General features: G+C 45.0%; 1 protein-coding gene across 2 annotated transcripts in view; it reads left to right on the plus strand.

Annotated features, from left to right (window-relative positions):
* Nucleotides 1-21,959, plus strand: part of knockout (Stork-head domain-containing protein knockout) — a 74,904-nt gene that overhangs the window by 18,992 nt on the left and 33,953 nt on the right. For both annotated transcript variants that reach the window (XM_011649945.3, XM_011649946.3), the window contains exon 2: nucleotides 19,578-19,831. In XM_011649945.3, coding sequence (XP_011648247.2) covers nucleotides 19,631-19,831 — 201 coding nt within the window. In that variant the 5' untranslated portion in view covers nucleotides 19,578-19,630. The remainder of the gene's footprint in view (nucleotides 1-19,577; nucleotides 19,832-21,959) is intronic.

Here is a 21,959-nt window from a genome sequence, read left to right on the forward strand (position 1 = left end):
CTCTCTTGGAACTTCTATTTCTGCTCGTCCATTTTCTTCCTGCCTTTAAATACGTTTTAATGTATTTAACGTTTACGACGCATGCGCGTCTCTTATAACTTCTTCGTTTTAATTGAGGATGAATGGGCTCTCGTTACAAAATTGCCGTTAAGAAAGTACTCTCGATGCTCGAGAGATGAAGAAGTTCGAGGCTCTTTGCTGAATTTCGCAAACTTCTGCCATCTTACTCTCGGTATGAAATATCTTCCCTCGTATATAATTTTGTTCGGCGAGAAGCATCGTCATTCAAATTCACCGAAATCCTTTTACGGACAGTTTAACATACTTTACGTAACGCGTTGCGCCACGTGTCCATTTTTGGTCAACTGCCACCAAACGTCATTAATTAACGTTCCACATCGTTGCATCTTTTTCACGCAGCACGAAGCAAGCTTGAGTGGCAAGAATGAACGTAAAAATAGCCGGCTCGTCCAATTTCCATATTAAATATCCATATAAATAAGCCTATTATTAGAAATTCTTACAAATCTAATAATCTCAGCGAAAAATCTAACAATTCTCTGGGAAAAATATAAACTAGAATATTGCTATTCTTCTTGTTTTATAGTTAGTATATATAGTTTGCAGTATAAATAGCGATTCAAATTAAGTTTCCAAATTAAGAAAATAGATATAATCAATTTAAATAATTTTTAAAGCTCAATCTGATCAAAATAAATCGTTTGCATTTAGCGTTTCAAACGTTCAGCACGAAAGAACAGTTTCGCTGAAGCATCTAAAAATTTAGATATAAATCTGAAAATAATTTGGAGCCACGGAAAAATAATTATATAACACGCTTATGTATAATGATAATACTACAAAAATTTTTTATATTCTAGCAATCAATTTGAATGTCTTATATAACTATCTTGATGGTACAATAATTATTTTCAAATCTGTAGGTGGCTAAATTTTTTTTAGACGCTTCAGCAGGAAACTGTTCTTTCCGCGTGGTATCTTACGGATTAAGTCAAAGTTTCGTGTGAGATTCGCTCAGGTCGTTTCGGAGAGTGGGGCGTGGCGAGAAGAGAGATGCGACCGGTGCAGTCGGCCGGCGGTGAGAATGGACCGACCGGCCGGCGTGTGAGAGTGGAGATCGATCTGCTATTCATAAGAGACAAGAACGCTCGGATTTCGGTGGTGAGAAAGAAAGAGGGGAAAGGAAGAAAGAAAGAGAGAGAGAGAGAGAGAGAGAGAGAGAGAGAGAGAGAGAGAGAGAGAGAGAGAGAGAGAGAGAGAGAGAAAGGGAGGAAGGGAGGGAGGGAGGGAGGGAGGGAGGGGGAGGGAAAGAGAGAGGGGGGAAGGGGAGAAAGTTCTGACGCTTTTCCCACTGTTGTTATTGTTGCTGATTCAATTTGTTGTTTAGATTCCCTCTCCCGATTTGCTGTCAAGGCCAGAACTGGCCAACCGTGGCCCCGAAGGTCGCCGCCGCGCGGCGGTGAGAGGCGCTTAGAGAGGAACCTAATCGCGGGAGAAGAACGCGGTATAATGGGTGAAACTTCTAGTTCCTGCGAGATAGTACCGTCCAGCAGGATTCTCGTTGATCAAGTTCCCGCCGATCGACCGGTACCGCCGGTCTCCGCTTCCAGAAAAATGATTTGAAAATATCTCTGATTAATTGATGACGACGTGTGTTGTGCGTGTACTTGTCGAATGGTACGGCGAATAAATGAAGTCACAAACGCGAAACGCTTAATGGTTAAACGGAGAAAACGGAAAAATGCGCGTGCCTCTTTGGTATTTTTCATATTTTACATGTACCGCATTCCAACGATCTATTTTTGTCTTTCGCAGCTTTCTCTCTCAACACTTTTACGCTTTTTGAAATTTTCTAGATTAATTCACGTTTTCGTTTGTACGTGTATGTATAATGTCTAATGTCGGAACGATCGAGGTTTTTTTAGCGCGACTTTCACGCTCTCAGCCCCGAAGAAGGAGAACAATTTGGGATAATAATTTGTAAAGAAATGCGAGAATTTACGAGGTCATCGACGGGACCATTAATGCGTGTACCGCGTGACTGAACAAATTAGACGTGGACAGACGTGACCGGTATTCGGTCGGTCTCTTGGGTCTTAAGGATTTAAACTTTCTTGGAAAGCGCTCCTTTTTTTATTCTTCTGGAAGCTGCGTCCGGCTCGCCGTCAAGGTTTGTCCGGAAGAGAGTAGTTCGCGACTCGATCTAATTCGCAGCGACGGAGGAAACGACCGTAAGGACTTCTGCTTTCCTTCCTGTATTCAAATAGCGTCGCGTGTTCGCCGAGGCTATCTGCGGCCAGACAACTAGAAAGTAAATAGATCCCGCGAGAGGAATCCGCGATTCTCCTCAGCGCCGCGACGCTGGAGAACAACAATGACACCGCTGGTATCGTACAATGTCGGCCGATGGATGACTTTGACGATTGACGATGACTGGCGTCTCTGATTTGAAGCTTTCCTTTTACCTTCAACGGATTTTCTAACACCGGGAAATTGCTTCTGTACATCAAAATGGTGGCTGCACCTGCACGCTCAACTCTTCGTCTATCAGCTGTTGCCTGGGTCCGTTAGACCTACATCTGTCTCTCTTCTTGAAATATATTTTTTTTTTGCGTGTAATAACATCAAAAGGCGATCGTTTGTAATTTTATCGATTAATAATGCTAATTTGTTGAAATGATCGGCAGATCATAATATTTTGTCATATCAAAAGGATGATTAATTAGGGACGCTGTTATTACGCTGATTTTACTTTGTCATCGACTTTTATCGCGTTTATTTATTAAATCTATTACAATCTATTTTACTACATCGTTTTATGAATATGTAAATCCGGAATATAATTTCCGACTTAACAGACTTCAGTATAAAAGATATATAAAAGATATTGTCCTGTAATTGGCATTATGGGAAAGTGGGCTCGCGCGATATAAAATAAATGGAACAGTTATGTCTGTATATGATTGAAAGGTTATATATGAATATTTGCAAAGACCATCGCTACTCTCTCATCAGTCTTTCTCTTTCTCTCGCTAGTCTCACACACAACACACACACACACACACACACACACACACACACACACATCTCTCGCCCTCTTATACGTAGAAGTACGCTGCAGTGTGCACTTTCGCGCCGCTCTGCTCTCGGTGAGCGAGGCGAGCTAAAAACATCAAATTTGCGCGATACGAAAGCGTCTGTGCACGGGTCTGTGAAAACGACCGTGAGCGCCGGAGTTACTTTTACTTATAAATTTACATCGTCGGCGGACGCGCTTGCGAATAATAACCGTGTGCGCGAGCGCGCGAGATGAAGTACACGAAAACGGGGGGCGTCTCCGCGCGAATGGCCGCGACACACGGTCGGAGTTGTGGACGTCGAGCGCTAAATAGAGTGTACATTAAATGTTAAGCAGAGGAAAGTAACGCGTGTTGTTCCTGCTCCGGCGAGGAATATATATCCTTATCTCGCGCGCATATCCGATGACGATACGCGCGAGAGATAAGGCAGCTAATCGCCGTTCGTTTCACCATAAAACGCCGCGCGTATCAAAACGCTTGCCTCGCGAATTAGACGGCCGACTTTCGTTTCGTGAAAATAAGCGGCGTGCAAAATCGACGCTTGACAGAAAGGCGTGATGTAATTATTATCATGCCGATACACGGCGATGTAGAACTATGTAAAAAGACCGCTCGTTAGCGAGAATTTTCAAGCGATCGATTTCTCGCGATTGAACACATTTACAGATACATAATCTGAGTCTCATTTAAATGAAACGTCGCTATATAACTTAAATCGGCGTTATCCATGACGATATATATATATATATATATATATATATATAACAGATCTTTTATCTTCTATCTCTCTTTCCGTAACGTAATTCGAATGTTTTATTAAAAATAATTCATCGCGTATGCAATTTAATTAAAAAAAAAAAAATTATAACGTCACGTCGCTCGGATAAAAAGGTCATTTGATCACGCTGAAAGATCGATCGCTCGTCCGATCTCCCTTCGGCGTGAGGGAATTTTTCACCGGGGATAAATCCAGGAATCATCATCGTCCCCCGGAGTCACGGCACGAAAGCATCATGAATTACCCCACATAACGTCGGAGATCAAGCGGACCGACCTCCGCGAGAGGAAACGGCCGTCGCTATCGCTCTCGGGGAACGGTATCAATCCCGGCGCGGATATCGCGCGTAGAATCGATCATTCACGTTCGCGGCGGCACGGCAAGTCAAACGTGCCGATCGATCGTGCCCGTAGACGATCGTAGCGTACGCGCATGCGCGCGCGCGCGCGTAGGACGACCGCGCGGACTTCTCGTTTCGTTATCGCGCGCCGTTTCGCCCTTGCGCTCCGCCACACGCGGCCTGTAATCAAGGCAGCGGCAACGGCGTCGTGATTTAAATCGAGATCCAAATCGAATTATCGTTGAAAGAGGAGGGACCCGATATCGTGTCGGCGTGAGTTATACCGTTCGGCCGGGGTGGCGGAATTCGATCGAGCGGCAGGGGGGTGGTTAGGGGCGCGATTAAATTCTTCCGAGCTATCACGCCTTTTCGCGATATTGTAATTGTAAATGACCGAAAGAGATCCCTCCGCGGGAAATTACGTAATATCATTAAATGCGATTGTCACCCTGATCTTATCGGTAAATACCTATCTCACACGCATATAGCGTGTTCCAGAGCGTTGCTTAACGGGAGAATGTGTTTTTCTATTTATTTTTATGCTCTTTAAGAATTTCAACGGAGAGATAATTTATTTTAATTTATTTTATGTTAATTCATGGTCATTGACACGCGTTATCATGATTGTAAAATATCATTAGGATAAGATATTAAAATGTCCATTGATAAATATGTAATTATTAGGTCAACCGAGCGGGATTTCCTGATGGCAATATCCGGCCTCGTTTAATCGACGTTTAATTCGAAAAATGGCTTCCGAGCTAAAGTGCTTTCGCACGTGATACCTCTCGTAATAACGGTAACGAAAGAATCGACCGTTCTCCTCCTCGAGATATTAGCTCGAATCGGGTTGAGGAAAGGTCTTCTTTTCGAACAAATCATCAGAACGACGGCAAAAAGCGTGGCTTCTCTCTCTTCCCCCTTTTGTTGATGGATCCGATGTTTGATCCTGAATAGAGCCGACCATTCAATTATGTACAGCCGTTCAAAGAAACGGTAACGAGCTCCTCCACTTGGCATTTCTTGCCGCGCCGTAAGCGCCGCTTCCAGTACGGCGCTACGACGATTTTTTTGCGTCGTTGTCCGACTTTTTGTCGCATCACCGCGGCCTTTGTAGTCGGAGAGCTCCGCAAGATGGTACGCCACTTTCAGGCTACTGTCATTTTGCATCCGCTACACCGGAAATGTCCTTGACGAAAAGACATTTCTCCCTCACACCAGACGGTTCAAGTTTTATTAATTCATAAAATACCTCATGAGGTGAAAAAACATATCGTACATGTATGTTCTTCTATTTCGTTAAAAAGGATCTTATCACGAGCGATCGATTGGCTGTCAACATTTACTTGCCCACACGCAACCTGATTTAAAACCAATAATTATATAGAGAAATGGCTGATAAGAGTCAGCGCGGAAGATGATGATGCGCAAAGATCGAACTCAAACAGTTATTTAATAAATTATACAAATCAACATTACAGATCAGACCAACTAAGATAATTACAGCGCAAAAAAAGATACGAATCGAACGAATGTTTCATTCGTATTTGAGCCATCTTCAGCGAGAGTTGACAATTTTTTTTCACGTTTCTTCGATTTTTATCTATTGATTTAATTAATAATCTTTGCTATGGTGAACAAGAAAAAAAAAATGCCGCTTTCAATGGGCTATTATCCTGCCACCGCGTGCGCAATCGCTCGCGCACATCGACGGCTGTCCAAACACCCTGTTACACAGTAGAGGCGGATCCAGAGTTCACGGAATCGAAAGAGAGGGAGAGAGGAAACCGCCTTGGATAAAGCCATGAAAAAATCCTAGGAAAGAGAAGTTTCCTCTTTGCAGATAGCTGCCGCCTCCCGCGCGCACGTGTATGCACGTGTACGTGTACATACGGATAGTTAGACGGAGGTGGAGGGAGGAGGAAGAGGTGGACCGCGCGTCTCGCCTTTGGGCATCGATCTCGCGCGAGAGAAGAGGAACCGCGGCTCTTCCCTCTCTCGCATCTCTCCTCCCTCGTATCCTCGCGAGCATTATCCTACGATCAACCACACCCGGGCCCTCCAGCGAAAATCCGTCCATGGAATCGCACGCGCATATGTTCGTACATCTTCCTCCGGAATTCCCTTTCGGACGCTGGCGTGTGTTGCTCCCACCCCCCTCCCCCTCCCCTCTTTCTCTCTCTCTCTCTCTCTCTCTCTCTCTCTCTCTCGCTCTCGCTGGAATCTCGCTGAAGATGAGCGGCACGCGATTGTCGGCGGTGCGGTAACCGCGGATTCTATCCGCGCCATTGTTCGCATCGCGATGCGAAGCAGAGCTGACCGTGATACTACATTTGAGTCGGCGATTCGTTACCGTAATAATAAACGAATCTGTTAGATCGAAGTATTTATATAAGTGGAAACGTGAATTTTGAAGCCCGCGTAGATGGAGATTGATTTTATCTATTTAGAGGAGGGGGAGGGAGACGCGCCGCGCGCGTGCACGTTGCAACGAAATTAAAATGCAGACATCGGACATAATTGAAACGGAATTATTTCCCGACGTAAAACGTAATTTCCGGCAAAGTGCGTACAAGCATCGCGCGTGTAAATCGCACGGGTGGAAACCTTTAACTGTCGGCTCGGGCGAAACCGCCTCGAGAAAACGTCAGTTCCACTCGGGCGACCATAGTCGCCTTTAAGTTATATAGAAGCGGAGTCTTCCTAGCGCCTACAGCTGTCTTCGGCGGCGAGAGGGTTAAACGTCGTCGTACTTATCAACCGTTAAAATATTTTCATTGATATGTCGATCTCTGAGAGCACACTGGACGAGATATCTCGTAAATCTCCAATTCAATCATATGTCTATACACGCAAAATCGTTTCACAATTTAATCTTCACTTTCTACTACTTGATCATCTGTAAAAGTTTTCTATATAAAAAAAAAAAAAAAAAAAAAACTGTATTATAGATTTACTTTATAGACATTTACATATACCGTGATTAATTTATAAATAATATATACATAATGATAATTATATTTATTAATATAATTATTTAATTTACAAATATATATTATAACTTACTATTTTGTTATATATTACGATTAAATTTATTTTGTATTATCCATATAAATTATTTTTCACAGCGACGTTTGTTAACCGACGGCTCAGGTCCGATCGGTTGATCGCGATCGACAGTGCGCGTAATTGCGTTACGATCATTTTTCGCGTAGATCCGCGCGTCAAGCGGAAAGGTCTTCCCTGTTAGTCTGTCTTACTCAGCTTCTCACGACATATTATCCTATGATCGACCACACCCGAAGCCTAGAGCGGTGTAATATCCATGCGCGCGTATCCTCCTTCGGAATCCCCGTCTTTCAAGCCGGTTGCATCGTTTTCCCCGGGCCCTCGCCACTTCCGGGAACATCTGCATTCTTTTTTTCCCGACCGTAAGCGCATCGTCCATGCGCTTACGGACGGACGGATTTTTGCCACGGATTTTACGATCGTTCTCCTCGCGGCACGATTTACGATCGTCTCCTACCCTCATCTCTTCCTTCCTCGCGATGCCAGTCGGACGATAATTACGAGTGCACGTTAAATTAAACAGTCCCGCCGGAGGAGCGCCGTTCGATCTGTCGCTCGTCGAGTCGTTCGAGCCGCCATTATCGTCGACGAATTAATCGTTCGATCGTTTATGAGAAAATAATCGCGTCCCGCGATTATATTCCCACTATTCCCGCCGAAGTGGCTAATCGCTGTCAGCGCGTCTTGACAAATAACTTTACGTTCTTAACGATCCATAATGTCCAATTCCAGCAGCGCTTTAACTGAGCGAATAATGACGGATTGAAGCGTGTTTAAATTTGATGATTTTTTTTTTTTTTTTTTTTATTATAGGCGAAATATTCGAAATCATTCTGACAGGCACTTTCGGCGAGAGATTATTCGGATTATGAGAGGAGAGTAACGTCTCTCTATGCGAGCGAAACTCCAATTTGACCTTTCGCGTCGCCTGTCCGTCGCTCGGATTCATCCTTCGCGAGTCGTAAATGCGAGCCATAACGAGTCAGCTGATTCAAGTCGTAGAAATCTGTGGAATTTACGTCGGACGGCCGGAAATTCTACTCGTAATCAGTGCAGCGATGAACGGACCCTTAAGAGGGTCCTGGGATTTTCACCCCTATTTCGTTTCCCGCCCCGTTATCTCAGGGGTTCCTCTCCCTCGTACCTTTGAGACATTTCGCGAGATTTATAAAAGCATCGTATACGCCCCAAAGCTATTCGTGAGCTCTGGAGCGAAGAATATTAACGGGAGACGGGGAGATTTTGCATTTATTTAGTAATAGTAACGAAAGAAAAGCGTCGCTTCTTGGAAAACGGACTTTTTCACCGGTACGTTCGAACGGTGGTGTATTTATAAATTGCCCGTCTCGGTGCTCGAGAGGCACGTCTCTCGCGATAGAAATAACCCCGTTGGCTCTCCTAATCCATATAACGAGCAATCTCCGCGAGGTAAAAAACGCGAGCATCGTTTCTGCGTGTTCACGATGACGTTACGCTAGACTAACGGCCGTGTAACCGGCGCGGTGGCGTTACATCATGCGAACGGGGATCGAATTATACGGGAGACAATGTCAGGACGGATATTTAGCCGGTGGTACGGTAAAAATGGCACGAAAAGGCGACTCGCGGTCGGTCATCTCGTTTCGTCGCGGTTCGTAATTAGTCCGCGTTTAAAAACGAGACTCTCGATGATGGTTCTTACATCTCTCGGGAGGAAGCGACGGGTCTCGCTGTTCCCCGCGGGTGAAAGAGAGAGAGGGAGAGAGAAAAGAAAAGGAAGAGTGATTTTAACCGAGAAACTCGCGTGTTCCGCGTTTATTTGCGGACGCCTCGCCGCGCCGCGACTTAGAGAGTGAAGAGACTTAACGGAACGTGGTAAATTAATGGAATGGAACTTTTTTTTTTTCGCGGCAACCGCACGGTGACCCGGGATACAATGCGCGCGCGATTAATCACGCTCGTTTATCGTTGATTGACGACGCGGCGACGATGTAAACGCGCGAATTTACGGCGCGCGCGATGCAACGCTTGATCGATCGGCGCTCGATTGAACAAATAGCGCTTAATTTTCCGTACGCGAGTGCACCGCTGCGAAATTTATCGCTAAACATTTAACATTCGCGCCTCGCGAGAGACTTATCGCGCGTACGCGCGGGATCGAGCGTTTCCCCGAGCTATCCGCCGATAAAACACGATAATCTCGAACAATTATACATCGCCGGATTATCGCTAATTAATTAATATCGTAGCGTCGGGTGGCGCGCGTTTGCACGTGATGTTTCGCGAGTACGCTCGTATTTACGTATCGACGCGACCGTGCACTCGCACGGTGCACGTTCAGCATTTGCTCGTTCGTTACAATAAATCGTTGAGATATAAAATTGAGATAGCGGCGCGCTCGCAGATATTGAGCGCCGCTCGCTCGCGAGATATTCGCGCCGATGAGGCGCGCGCGATCTAATAAAGTAATTTATTATTAATGCCGGTTAGACGAGTTTCGCGGGAGTACAAAACCCGTAAATGCGCATAGACGAGCGATAAATACCGGCGTTTACACAGTGAGACGTGTGAATGCACCGGCACCGGTATGTGCAGGCTGATTTCGCATGGCGCGCGTGCGGATACATTTCCGAGATTAATATATATATATATATATATACTTAACCATCGTATCCGTTCGATTATCGGTGAACTTATTCGCTCAATTGAGTTTCTTGATTTAATCCGCAAACGGCACGATAAATGAAAAATGTGCTCGGGGATTAAAGAGACAAAAAATGTTTATAGAGGTCCGTGATATCGGACCCGCCGATCGGCGTTATCTGCTGGCAGCGGTTATCGTCCGACCGTCACGGATCCGCTCCAGAAAATCTGCAAGCGGAGAGAGAAGGAAACGTTTTGATAAATCGGACGTGGCGCTGTAACGGCACGCACGTACGTGCGGTCGATCAGGTCGCGTTTCCTTCCAGAGACACTCGCGCGACGTTTCTCCCGCGGCAGAAATCGAATCGGAGCTCGGAGCGCACAAAGCGGTTCGCGCCGCGCGATCCCGCAGGAGAGATTTTCAATAAGCTCCGTCGGCCCGCTCCAATAAATCCCGCGCCGAGAACAATTCGCGATAAATCATTTTCTAACGGCAGCAACAGTGTTTGCGCTATAACGGTAATTGGTCTAGTCGCCGCCCGGTATATCTCGGGCCTGAGAGCAGCGAGATATTAATGATCGCGCCAGGGCCGGCGTATAACAAAGACACGCGTTGCTCGTTTTGCAACACCCGTCGAACGTCGGATCGATTTCCTCTCTTACGGCTCTCCTTTCCAAAAACGACCACGAAGTCGTCATCGCGCGCGCGCGCGTGCGATGAAACGCCATGGATTCCTCTGATTCATTCCGAATTTCGGCAAAACATCAACTCAGCTTTCCTCTCCCACGAGTGCGATTTGCAGAAATTAACGTTTATTGATAATTACACGTGGAATCGTGGCGTTTAAATAAAAATGATTTTAAGATATTTATATTTATTACTAATAATAATAAACTGGTAAGCTCCTTTTTTCTGGAATACATCTTGCGTTTCTCGCGAGATTAGAGTACTTGTTTACTCGTCGGGATTTTTGTTGACGATTATTCTTTCTGCAACTATTAATACACGTGTAAACACGCATGTATATCCGGAGTCTTGCGGCTATGATTAAATTGTTTTCCTCCTACGACTGCACTTTCCTCTCCTCGAGCGACCGCGAAAAAATAGACTTTCGACTCGATCTGTCGCTGCTCGATCGGCTCTGACGGCAAATAACGAGAATAATAGCCGTGCATGTATGTACCCTGACGCTTCTCTGTGTCGGTGTCGGCATGCTCGCGTGAGTGGGCATACGCTCGTACAACCTCGAGGTCGATGGAAAGTGAAAACGAGTGACTTCTGTATGGATTGTCATACTATATCGGTCGTGTATGCACGTTAACCGTTAAAAGCGACCGTTTATTATATATTGTCAATCTTTATCGGATCAAATCGCACGAATCGCAGTATGACGCAGAATTTCTTCTATGTAATGGAGAATTAATGGTCGACTTCCGTAACGGCTCTCGTAACAACTTAAACAACCGAGTTACCTAATTTGCCGCGATTTCTTTTGTTTCCTCCAGTTTCCTCTTTTATTAATTTCTTTTGGATTTCTTAATTAATTAAGTAATTTAATAGCTCACAATTTATTTCGTTATCTTAATCTCGGATTCCTCAGACGGGCTTTCGTTTGAGATTTCGTTTTCACTTACCGCGTAACGGATATTCAAAGAATTTTCTGGCAATGTAACGCACGTGACAATGAGCCCCCTTGCGTGCGACGTACGTGGGCGCACGTTGATAATGATCCACGTGCCGACAATTAACCATGCACCGCCGGTTAATCGTCATTAGTTTCCCTTATAGGTAGGAAGAGAAGCGTTGGGAAACGATAAAGCGTAATTAGGTACGTGCGCGCCTCCGCCATTAATAATACACGCGAGCACACGTCCTTGCACGATCTGCGACTTTTTTTTTTTACAGATCTCTCGCAGGTCTCTTGATTTGTCACCCGTAAAAAGTCATTCTCACAAAAACGTATACGCTTTCTTCGCCGCGGACTATCTCTTATTAAATTCGCAGCGATTCGCCCGTTTCTATATGATAATCGGTTTCTTATCGTCCCGGTAGTCTCTAAAGTAACTCGACGCCTCTGGGGAGAGGGGGGGGGGGTATCAATCTCGGAAATGACTGCCGCTTCTTCGGCAAATTCAATGGAAAGTTTCCTGCGACGCGATACTTTCGGACAAATTATTACGCGAAATTACGGCTTTATTCCGACTCTCGCTTTCTCCTATGTTTAAATTAATTAACAGACTCTCTCAATTCAACATACATACGCGCGTGGGACGACCGAATCAAATTATTAAATTAACCGCTAAGCTATTATTAAACAAATATCGATTAATCTCATTAATTTTTTTTCCTTTTTTTTCTAAAAAATCTCGCATCGCTCGCAAAATTTCACATATAATATGTATGTGAATTTTTTCTGGCAAGCCCATTCTGGCGAGCCTAATTTCGCGCTTGGTGTGCGATGGCGTGATCGGAAACGTGTCAAAACGGCAGAGAAGCACGAAACGCCATGTACCACCCAGTTAGCAGCCACTGTTAGCGTGAAAGTTTCATGGATCAATGTTTCGCAATTACGGGGCCGGCTATTCAACGAATTAAACCGTCTTATCTATTACAACGGAACGTTAACTGCTGTCCTTGTTACGTTACGATACGAATTATATGTATTGCCGCCGCTTGTTTGCTCGCGCGTACGTAAAATTGCGTGCCGCTCGAGACGAGTAAGATCGTACCGACACGCAGATGTATTTATTTATTTATTTTACACCCGTATACTTTATTGCATTTTATATCATTAGCATTTCAGCGTTTAAAAGAATAGAATTTTAATGGCGTTGCGCCCGGCATGATTTCTTTTCAAATAATTATACCACATGTGGAGAAGCTATTTACACGTTGCTATCGAGAAAATAACGTTTTCTCAATATCTGTCGTAAGTGGAGCACCACGCGCGCGCCAGATTCGAAAGCCGTAACTTTTATTTTCCATGCGGCGCGTTTCCACACGGCGGTGCATTCGCGCCGCGTCTTATTAACGGATTATTATCGCGATCTCGATCGCGACACGGCCATTATTCGCCGAGGAGGATTCTTTAACCGCGGAAAATTACGCCACCTCCCCGCCAAGGACTTCGCCCGTCCTTACGTCCGGTGTAATTTATTCTGTCAGGTTGAACCACCTTCGGTCGCGATAGTCACACTCGAGTGCGGTTGACATCCTTTATTCGAGCACTCCGAGGTATCCTCGCCACCTCTCGCTCGCGTTTCTCGATTTACGCTCGTTGCTCATTAGCACGTTACGAAACCTGATTTTCCACAGTGATATTTTTCCACCGTGCGCGGTGATTCGCGGTGAGAAGGAGTATCGTCGTTCGGGATCCGATCGAACGAACGTTATTTATTAACCGGCAACACCAGCTCGAGTGCGCTTTTATTACGGCGAGATAAACATTTATTTGGAGCTGGAAATGTTCCAGGCATGCGCCATTTCTGGAAATAGGATGCCCGAGAACTATCGCGTTTCCGTCTCAAGAGCGTAAAATATGCAAATATCCTCCATAAAGTCTAGAAGCTGAAAAAACTGGTATGACCACGATATAATAATAATTATCCCGTTTACTCGGCACGGTCTCTCTTTTCAGGAAAATATTTTTCTCGTACGTTAATGCGCGCCAGAATAATAAAAAGCGTTTCCAGTGAAAACATATTAATTAGTTAACGTGTCGCTTAAATGTCAAGTAGCAACGTATCCTTCGTGGAAGGGAACTCGTTTGTTTTCCAACACGTTTCCGGAAGAAGCATCGCCTTAGAGCTTTCTAGTAGCGCACGTGCCGGCGATCTGGGGATAATACCGATGATCCCAGCGACTCAGGTCGAATGTAAGACAAAATCGCTCTCCCACGTCCCACGTCCCCGGGAGTCCCCCGGAGTGCATGCTGGGAGAACGATTTTCGCGAGACGCGGTAGCCCCGCGTAGTTGAGCCTCGTAGTTTAACTTTACCGCGGCGATATCGATGCCGGAATCGATCGGAATCGAATCGGCCGACACTGACGTGTCGCGTCGTGTCGTGTCGTGTCGACGAGAGGCCTTTCTCCCTGCCGTCGTTATTTCAATAATGTTCACGTACGGCGTATTATCCGCGCGCTCGCAATTGACATCCTTTAAAGCCACGCCATCCGGCACGGTGACGTAGCGCAGCGTGGCGTGGCGTGGCGTGGCGTGGCGTGGCGTGGCGTGGCGTGGCGTGGCGCGGCGTCGCCCGTGTATCCGCGCTTTACCGTTGCTTGTCATTACAAGAGAGGAACCTCGAGTGGAACCTCGTGGTAGCCCCCGGTGACCCCCTGTCAATACCTCCGAAGCATACGTGAGAGCCTATCCTGAAGCGCGGAACATAAAGCGTAGACTACGACTACATTCGCCTGGTATATCCCTCGCGATTTTTCACGATGCGCTTGGCGTGCATTCCCCTCGTTTTCCACGTCGCCGCGACGTCCCGGAGGTGGAGGCGTGAGAACCGGGTTTCCGGGATACATCGCTCGGTACCTTGGAGTGTACTCTCGACGTTTGACCTCCTCAGTACGCATCGTATAATACGTATATGCCACGAGGAAGCTAAACGTTTATTTCTCTTCCTTTCTCCACAGTTTTGTTCGTAAGGATTAAATTTACGATATACGTTGCAATGTACACGAAAGAATCTACACGGAAAGAATGGTTTTATCGTATAGTGTTTAAACATTTGGCCAGATGTAGATCTGAAAATAATTTCGTCGGGACGTCAAAATTATTATACAGGATGCTTAAATATGATGATAAAATTTTTGAAATATTTTATTTCTATATAAATTTTTTATGACGATAGAAGATGGATATTATATTGAGTGATCAAAAAATTGTATTGTAAAAATTACTTTATACCATGATAACACCATCTAATACTCGTCTCACACCAGTGCCATTTTATTTTGATGCTATTCCAAGTTAACGCTATATAATCGTATTTATCGGAGAACTGACGGCTGCATTGGTATTATAGCGGAGCGGCACAAATAAACGATCAGCATACTTATCGTATTTGCCATTAGAGTTAGACTAGAGTTAGTTGGGACTAGAGAATTACAAGAAGCAGACGCGAGCGTTCGAACGTGCGTACCAATGGCCGTTCGGTATGCAATAATCCGGCGCATATAATGCTAATGCGACAGATCTCTCGATAGAACTCTCCGCGTAACGCTAATTAAACCCGGAGTCCGGGGGATATACAATTATGTGATTCTTAAATGGAAGCCTGGAGTGTGTGGTAATTTCGCGTCTTGAGTTTCTTGATATATCCTATTACGTCGAGCTATGTCGGTCGCGCGCGAAGCGAGAGTCACGCAACTTTTTTTCCCTTCCAGAATCACCGAAAGGCGCGCTTGATGAATCTCCCGCGTCGCTTAGATATTTCCCTCGTATCTCGAGATAATTCACTCCTTCAGTTTTTCTCTCATAATACTCGCTCCCGTACTTGGAAATATTAATATTGATAATACTCTTTGGTTGGTCATCGTAATTAAAAAGAAACTTCTAGGCATTAATAGCGCAGTTATAGTATATAGTTTCCACAACGTCAAGTGAAGATGATAGCCAGCCGGCACTTTCTATTTATGTTCTCATCGACAGGCTGACGTAAGAATTCATCATACTTTGGGGGCTCCTAGCGAATCGATGTAGTCATTGATAACCCCGTTCGTTTCTCGTTTAAGACGGTCTCCGGCCGTCTCACCGATGCGGAGATCAACGGCGGCGTGGACGTAGATTTGTCTTTATTTGGACTTCCATTAGGAGAGCGAGACGTTGTTTGATCGTTCCCGTTACACGTTTTACGAGAATGGTCCGCACGAGAAGTACTTTCTAGACACTCGACCGCGGGGTCCACCGGCTGGTCTTCGCCGCCGAGAAGGTCGACGATACATCAAAGGATGTATCGCAGAATGAGCGATTCTTTACGACGCAAGTATCGCCGAAGAATGAATTTGTTCGTCGGATATGAAAGTTTGTTTTCTTAACCACCCCCTACGGCGTGGCGCCGTATTCTCTAAAGTGACCATACCGTACGGAGGAGAAAAAAAAATATGGTGAAAAAAAATTTCGGTGAAAGAGACGACGCCGACGGAGAGATTTACCGGCGAGATTTTGCGCTTCGACAAATTGTCGGACAAGTCGTCTAGCAGGAAATTAATGACGCGGCTATTTCAGGAGGCGCGCGAGATAAAGCGACGCGGAACGACTCACTTTACTCGTGTAAAGCGTCTTAAGAAAAATATAAGGCGACATCTGCTACAGACGGGATTATGAACGTGGCCTATTCCAGGTTAGGAAAGGTGATGGTAAAATGGGGCGAGGGGGGGGGGTCATCTTCAACGCTTTAACGAATCCGTGCGGTTATCGTTCGGATAAACCGAACATGTAATCCCACTTGTAACTTACTCGGAGCTACGGGGCACGTAATTAAGTTACGGTATCCGTCGTTTCGCCGCGCGGCGATTTGTATGTTTCTGCAAACGTGTTAATCTCACCCGGGAAATTACCTTGTCTCTGGCGAGATCCGCGATCGGATCGAGGGATCGAGCGCGGATCGCGTTCGCGAGGAGAGAATAGCCGAGCGCGAATCGCATTCTTCCTATTTCCGACGAGACATCGCCGCCTCGCCGTTCTTGCTGGTCGGCAGACCGATCGACGGCCGTGATTACCGTAATTACGATTATAATGGACGAGATCGGGGAATCCAGGTCGCTCGTGACTCGCGCGCTGGAGGAATCAAAGAGACACATTGCCGCTTTCCACGGCGGCGAGAAAAGCGCGGACAGGAAAATTAAACGCGAGCGGGCGTTAATTAATGTCGTCGGTGTCGGCGATGTCGGTCCCACGCGATCCGATTGGCGGCCGCGGTTCAGGTTCAGGGATGCAACGACAACATGTTGCGGCATGCGTGCGGGTGCGGGTGCGGGTGCGGCGTGGCGCAGGCAAGAAGACATTAATGAGAGCCCTCGTCACGATCTGACGATACATGCGCGCGTGCGCGCACGGCGGGTGAGTCATGCGGCAGGAAGTCCTTTTTCCGCGGTGCGGCACGGTCGAACACCTTCCGCCCGGCGATCTGGTACAAGGTGAAATCGAGCGAATTCAATCCGCAATACGGAGAAGACTGAATGGTTCGTGAGAAGGAGTCTTTTTTTTCTCTCTCTTTCTCTCTCTCTCTCTCTCTCTCGAAATCCGTTTCGTTTTGGAACAATTTCTTTTGCACCGCGGACCGGCCGTCTACGTCCGCCAGATAAGCCGATAGGATAAACTATTTGCCAAGTACGTTGCGAAAATTGCCCTATTGTATCGGTGAGAATGAGATACTCCGAGATAGAACGGATAAAAGTGCGCCAGACAGCCGCGCGCTCGAAGAGCGGATGGTATGACAGACAACGCGAACGAACAACAACGCGAGAAAGATTAGACGCTATTAAATCTTATTCTCCTCTCTATATCCCGCGCGAATCTTTTTTTTTTTTTTTTTTCTTTCCTCGATATATATCCCCGCGGGGGATATCATCAGCTCGTCGCGATCGCGTGAGAGAGGTCGCCATTTCACAGGGAATTATTCAATGTCGTCTATTATCCGCATACAGAAGAGCGTGTACCACTAACTATCCAATTATCTTCCGATTAAAAAGTAATGCGATAGTTGCGGTACACCGGTGTGTGTCCCGTACGCTCGTTACGCATCACAAAGTATCTTATCTGCGTTATCGGACATCTATCGATGTCAGGAAGTGAACTTTAACTACCATTAACCATGCGGTACTTCCCAATAAAACGATTCGAGCGCTCATCGCCATTGGAAAACAGATAAACGGGACGTAAGGCAGTATTAGTCTATTAATTAACCTTCGAGATGTCGGTTGGATCTTTTTGTATCAAATTAAATTGAATTTCAATCTGATCCTATTCACGCGATCATTTCATAAACATTTTTTCTTAAGAAAAAAAATTAATAGATCATACACAGAAAAATATTAATTTCAATAAATCAAGATAAATATTCTCATATACAGGCAAGAATATTGTAATCTTCCTTTAGGCTTGATTTGATTGAATTTGTATTGATGCAACAATTACTTTTGCTCAACTCGAGCCTAAAAATCTTTTATATGAAGATTTTCTTGCTAATATCTAGAATATTATTATTTGCATTAATATAAATTCAATCAAATCAAGGCTAAAATTTTTCCAAGAAAATTATAATATTTTTGCTTGTAAATGAAAAATATATAATCTGGATTTAAAATTAATTTTTTAATAGTCTAGTTTAATTTTAATCTGTCCGTCTAGTCTAGTTTCTATAGTCTGAAAAGATAGATTTTGAATACTTCAAATAATTTGATTTGTAAGACTAGACTACTTCTTCTTTACACACCGGAGTGCTATAATACATTTGGCCATTCGGGGTCGTCTGGTAATTAAGGTCAGATCGAATTTCCGTACAGGCACCATCGAATCGATAAAGCAATCTTGCGTTTTTGGCTTAGCTCCAGAGAAAGAACTGCGACAATGCACGGGGTGATGACGGCCGTCCCTTTTCTTATTATCCGACATTTCGTCCTTCACGAGCTGTGGTGCCATGTGGATTTTCGCGAGCAAGGGTGTTCCACCCTTCAGGCTAGCTACGGGCTAAATCAATTAGGCGTCCGAGGTGGGAAGCGTTGATACAATATAGGAATACGTGACGTTATCTTCTGGTCTTTAGAAGATGAAAAACGACGACGCTCGCAAGGATCTCTCAACTACTTCTCTGGATTTCGAAATACAAGAGTTTTTAGAAAAATGTGATTTACATTTGATTCTTTTTCCGAAATAAAATAGGCGTCATTGATATAATAATGACGATATATTAATGACATAAAATGTAATTAAATTGGAAGATTCATTTTTCTGCGTCAAATGGAATTGATATTATTAGACAAGACACGTAATTCGCATTTGATCGAATTTTGAGTCGAACATAAATTTACGGCGAGTCGAGAACCACTGATCCTAGATTCTTCGTATCCTGCGAGTGGAGTTTGCCCGCAACGCACGTTCAATAAAGCAACTGTACGCGTCACCAACACACGCGCGTGTAAAGAAGGTTTCGCGGAGAGTCTCTCACGTCGTCCGCAACTTTCGTGAACTCGTATAATGGTGCGATGAACTCGCTGCCGCTTTATCTCTCTCCATGGTACGACGATAAGAATAATTGGACGTAAGACAGCACGGCAGATGAGAGACGGAGGTCTCCGTTGCGTAAAATTGCAGGTCATTCGCAGTCCTCCACTATCAAGCATGTCTACAGTTTTCGATTGCGTAACGTATAAAAAGTCGTCCGGGCGCCTTTTTACGTAATTTTATGGGATTAATTTAATGTATTGTGCGATGAATTATGACATGCCTCTCGTTTAACTTTTTACAACCTTTCAATTGATATAATTACTTTTTTTTTATTCATATTCGTTCTCCAATCTTGTTCTAATTTCAATTAATCATAATTAATTAAAAATATACTATCCTTTACATTTATTATTTGCGTTATAAAACGGATCAATTTTAAAAATTCAATTTTGAAAAGGAAAAAGTGTCAAATATATTTTTTTCCTGTTACAGACTTCGTGATGCCACCGCCGTATCATCGACATCGTTAGCGGCGGGCCTTCGCGATGGCCTCGATCTTAGGAGACGGAACGGGCCCCGGAGGCCCCGGGCCCTCCCGATGCCTCTTGCTCCTGCAGAGGTCCCTGGCGATTCAGCTGATCCGAGGATCGGCTCCTCACGTCACAAACGCCGGCCAACGGGAAAGTCCGAAGGAACATCCAGCCGACGAGATGTGGATGTACGACAAGGGCTACAATCTGTTTCAGGTGAGTCGCTCGTTATCCTCGTTAATAATACCGTTGACATCTCCTCGTCGCGTCGCTCTCTTGCGAGTTCTTATTCTTGTCGACGAACAATATACGCGTGTTTGGTATCTCGGCGAACAGCATCGTGGCATCTTTTTTACTCGCGGAAGATCGTCGGCGCCGGCAAAGTTCAGCGGAAACGGGAACGCCGGAGTTGTGCGCGACGTTGCGACGGCACGTCTCCGCCGACTCTATTCGTGTCTTTTCTGCTTTTGTTCCCTCCTTACTCGTTGAAACGCGCGCGCGGGTCCTTTACGGTAAAGCGAACGTTGATTGCCCGCACCGTTACGCCACAATGAGACAATGTGAATTACGAGCAATTTCGCAAAAGTCGGCATAATCGAGGAGCGGCAGGTTAAACGGCGGAAGCTCGTTCTCGCGGCCGGCATTGCGCGGGCCGCGTCATCCCGGGGCCCTTCGACGATAAATTTCGCGTTTTACGTTCGGAATTCCTCCCGCGGATGAAATAAACGGCGATGGCGACGGTGACGTCGGCGGCGCCGTGCGCGCCGTAACGCGGCTCGTCTCGAATTTATCGCCATCAATGCGTAACGTGTAACCACTGAATATTCAACAGCGGTCTACCGTCTGGTCCGGAATTGTATTAATGCTCGCGCCGATATGGCCAATCGCGACGGAGAAGCGCATTCATATAGACGGTGTTACGACTATCGACTATCGACTCGCGTAAAAATTGATATAATAACGAATAAATCGTTATTATAAATTGTTTTAGAAGAGAAAATTTGTTTGAAAAATTAATATTGTTTCCCTTTTGGATGTAATCGCGAGGTAGGCAAATTTTATTTCGCTGGTGACGAAATAAAATTGGAACGTGACTGTCCGCAATAACGAAGTGCTCTCACTTTTCAACGAGTACGTACTTGGCGGAGAAGCATCCTTGCGGAAAAGTCAACGAGCGAGCCTCTCGCTCTTCGCTAATAATAAAGGACGTCGATAACGGTGACAAAGCGACGGTGTTGAACCATTGAATGTGCAAGAATAGCGTTTCTTCGGACTCCTCAGCGACGACCTACTCTCGGGGCATTCGAAAATGTGAAGCACCTTTGAATCGGAACTTTTAATAATCAATTTTATTATATCTTTGTTGACAAATCTACCCTGACTGTCTGATGAATCAAATAACACGCAAGAAAATAGGGACACCCCGTATATAAAAGCAGGAAACTGCGTTGAACTGCGCTGTTCGTACGAGAGAAGATATAATCTCGAGGTCGCAGAGTGAATTAGATCGACATTCTATAATTGTTAAGGCAATTAGACGTTGCAGAAATCGTTCTATGTATGTTCTATCGATATTGTGGTTCCGCGTGGTTTCGCGCTATGTATTGACCGCTTCATCGATGTCGGCGGATAATAATCGATCGACGAAGATATGATCGCTTTTCAACGGAACGATCGTCAAAAGCATCGCAGCGCAGATCGCATCGATACACGTTGTTCGGAACGTTGTATCCGACCTTTGTATTCCGTCGATTAATTTTATCCAAAGGGAAACGTTAAATGAAATTCTGCGTTGGCTTTCTATCAGTTAATACCAACAACAGCAATTGACAAAGCGAGAGATATCAAAAAGAAATAAAACAGCAAATTATATATATATGTATATATAATATTTATTATATCTAATTCGTTGATAAAATCTAATAACATATAATTAATTAATGTATAAATTAATTAGACAATATGTGAGATGTGAGATTATTTTAGTCGGTGACTATGAGGTTTTTTAATTCGTACGGTAGAAAAGCGGTAAATGACGAAAGAAAACGGCAATACGCATCTATTACCATAGTAATTTCAGGTTACTAAATAATAGGGCATTGTTCGATACGGCTTTTGATCCGCAAAGTTGTTTACAAGATTTATTCGAGGCCTTTCAGGTGCACAGTCTGCATTCGAGAAAAGGTGCTTTACGCTTCCTCGACGGCTCTCTCGCGAGTGCATTGCCAGCCGTCGCCGCTCGTTGTGACGTTTTTAAATCACTGTTATTACGATACACCGATCGCGCATTGCCCCGGGGATGGTCGACGCAGTCAACGATCCGGCGGACACTTTCCATCCGCGT

Source organism: Pogonomyrmex barbatus, unplaced genomic scaffold (genome assembly GCF_055798465.1).
Source record: "Pogonomyrmex barbatus isolate J1 unplaced genomic scaffold, ASM5579846v1 scaffold1, whole genome shotgun sequence".
Lineage (NCBI taxonomy): Eukaryota > Metazoa > Arthropoda > Insecta > Hymenoptera > Formicidae > Pogonomyrmex > Pogonomyrmex barbatus.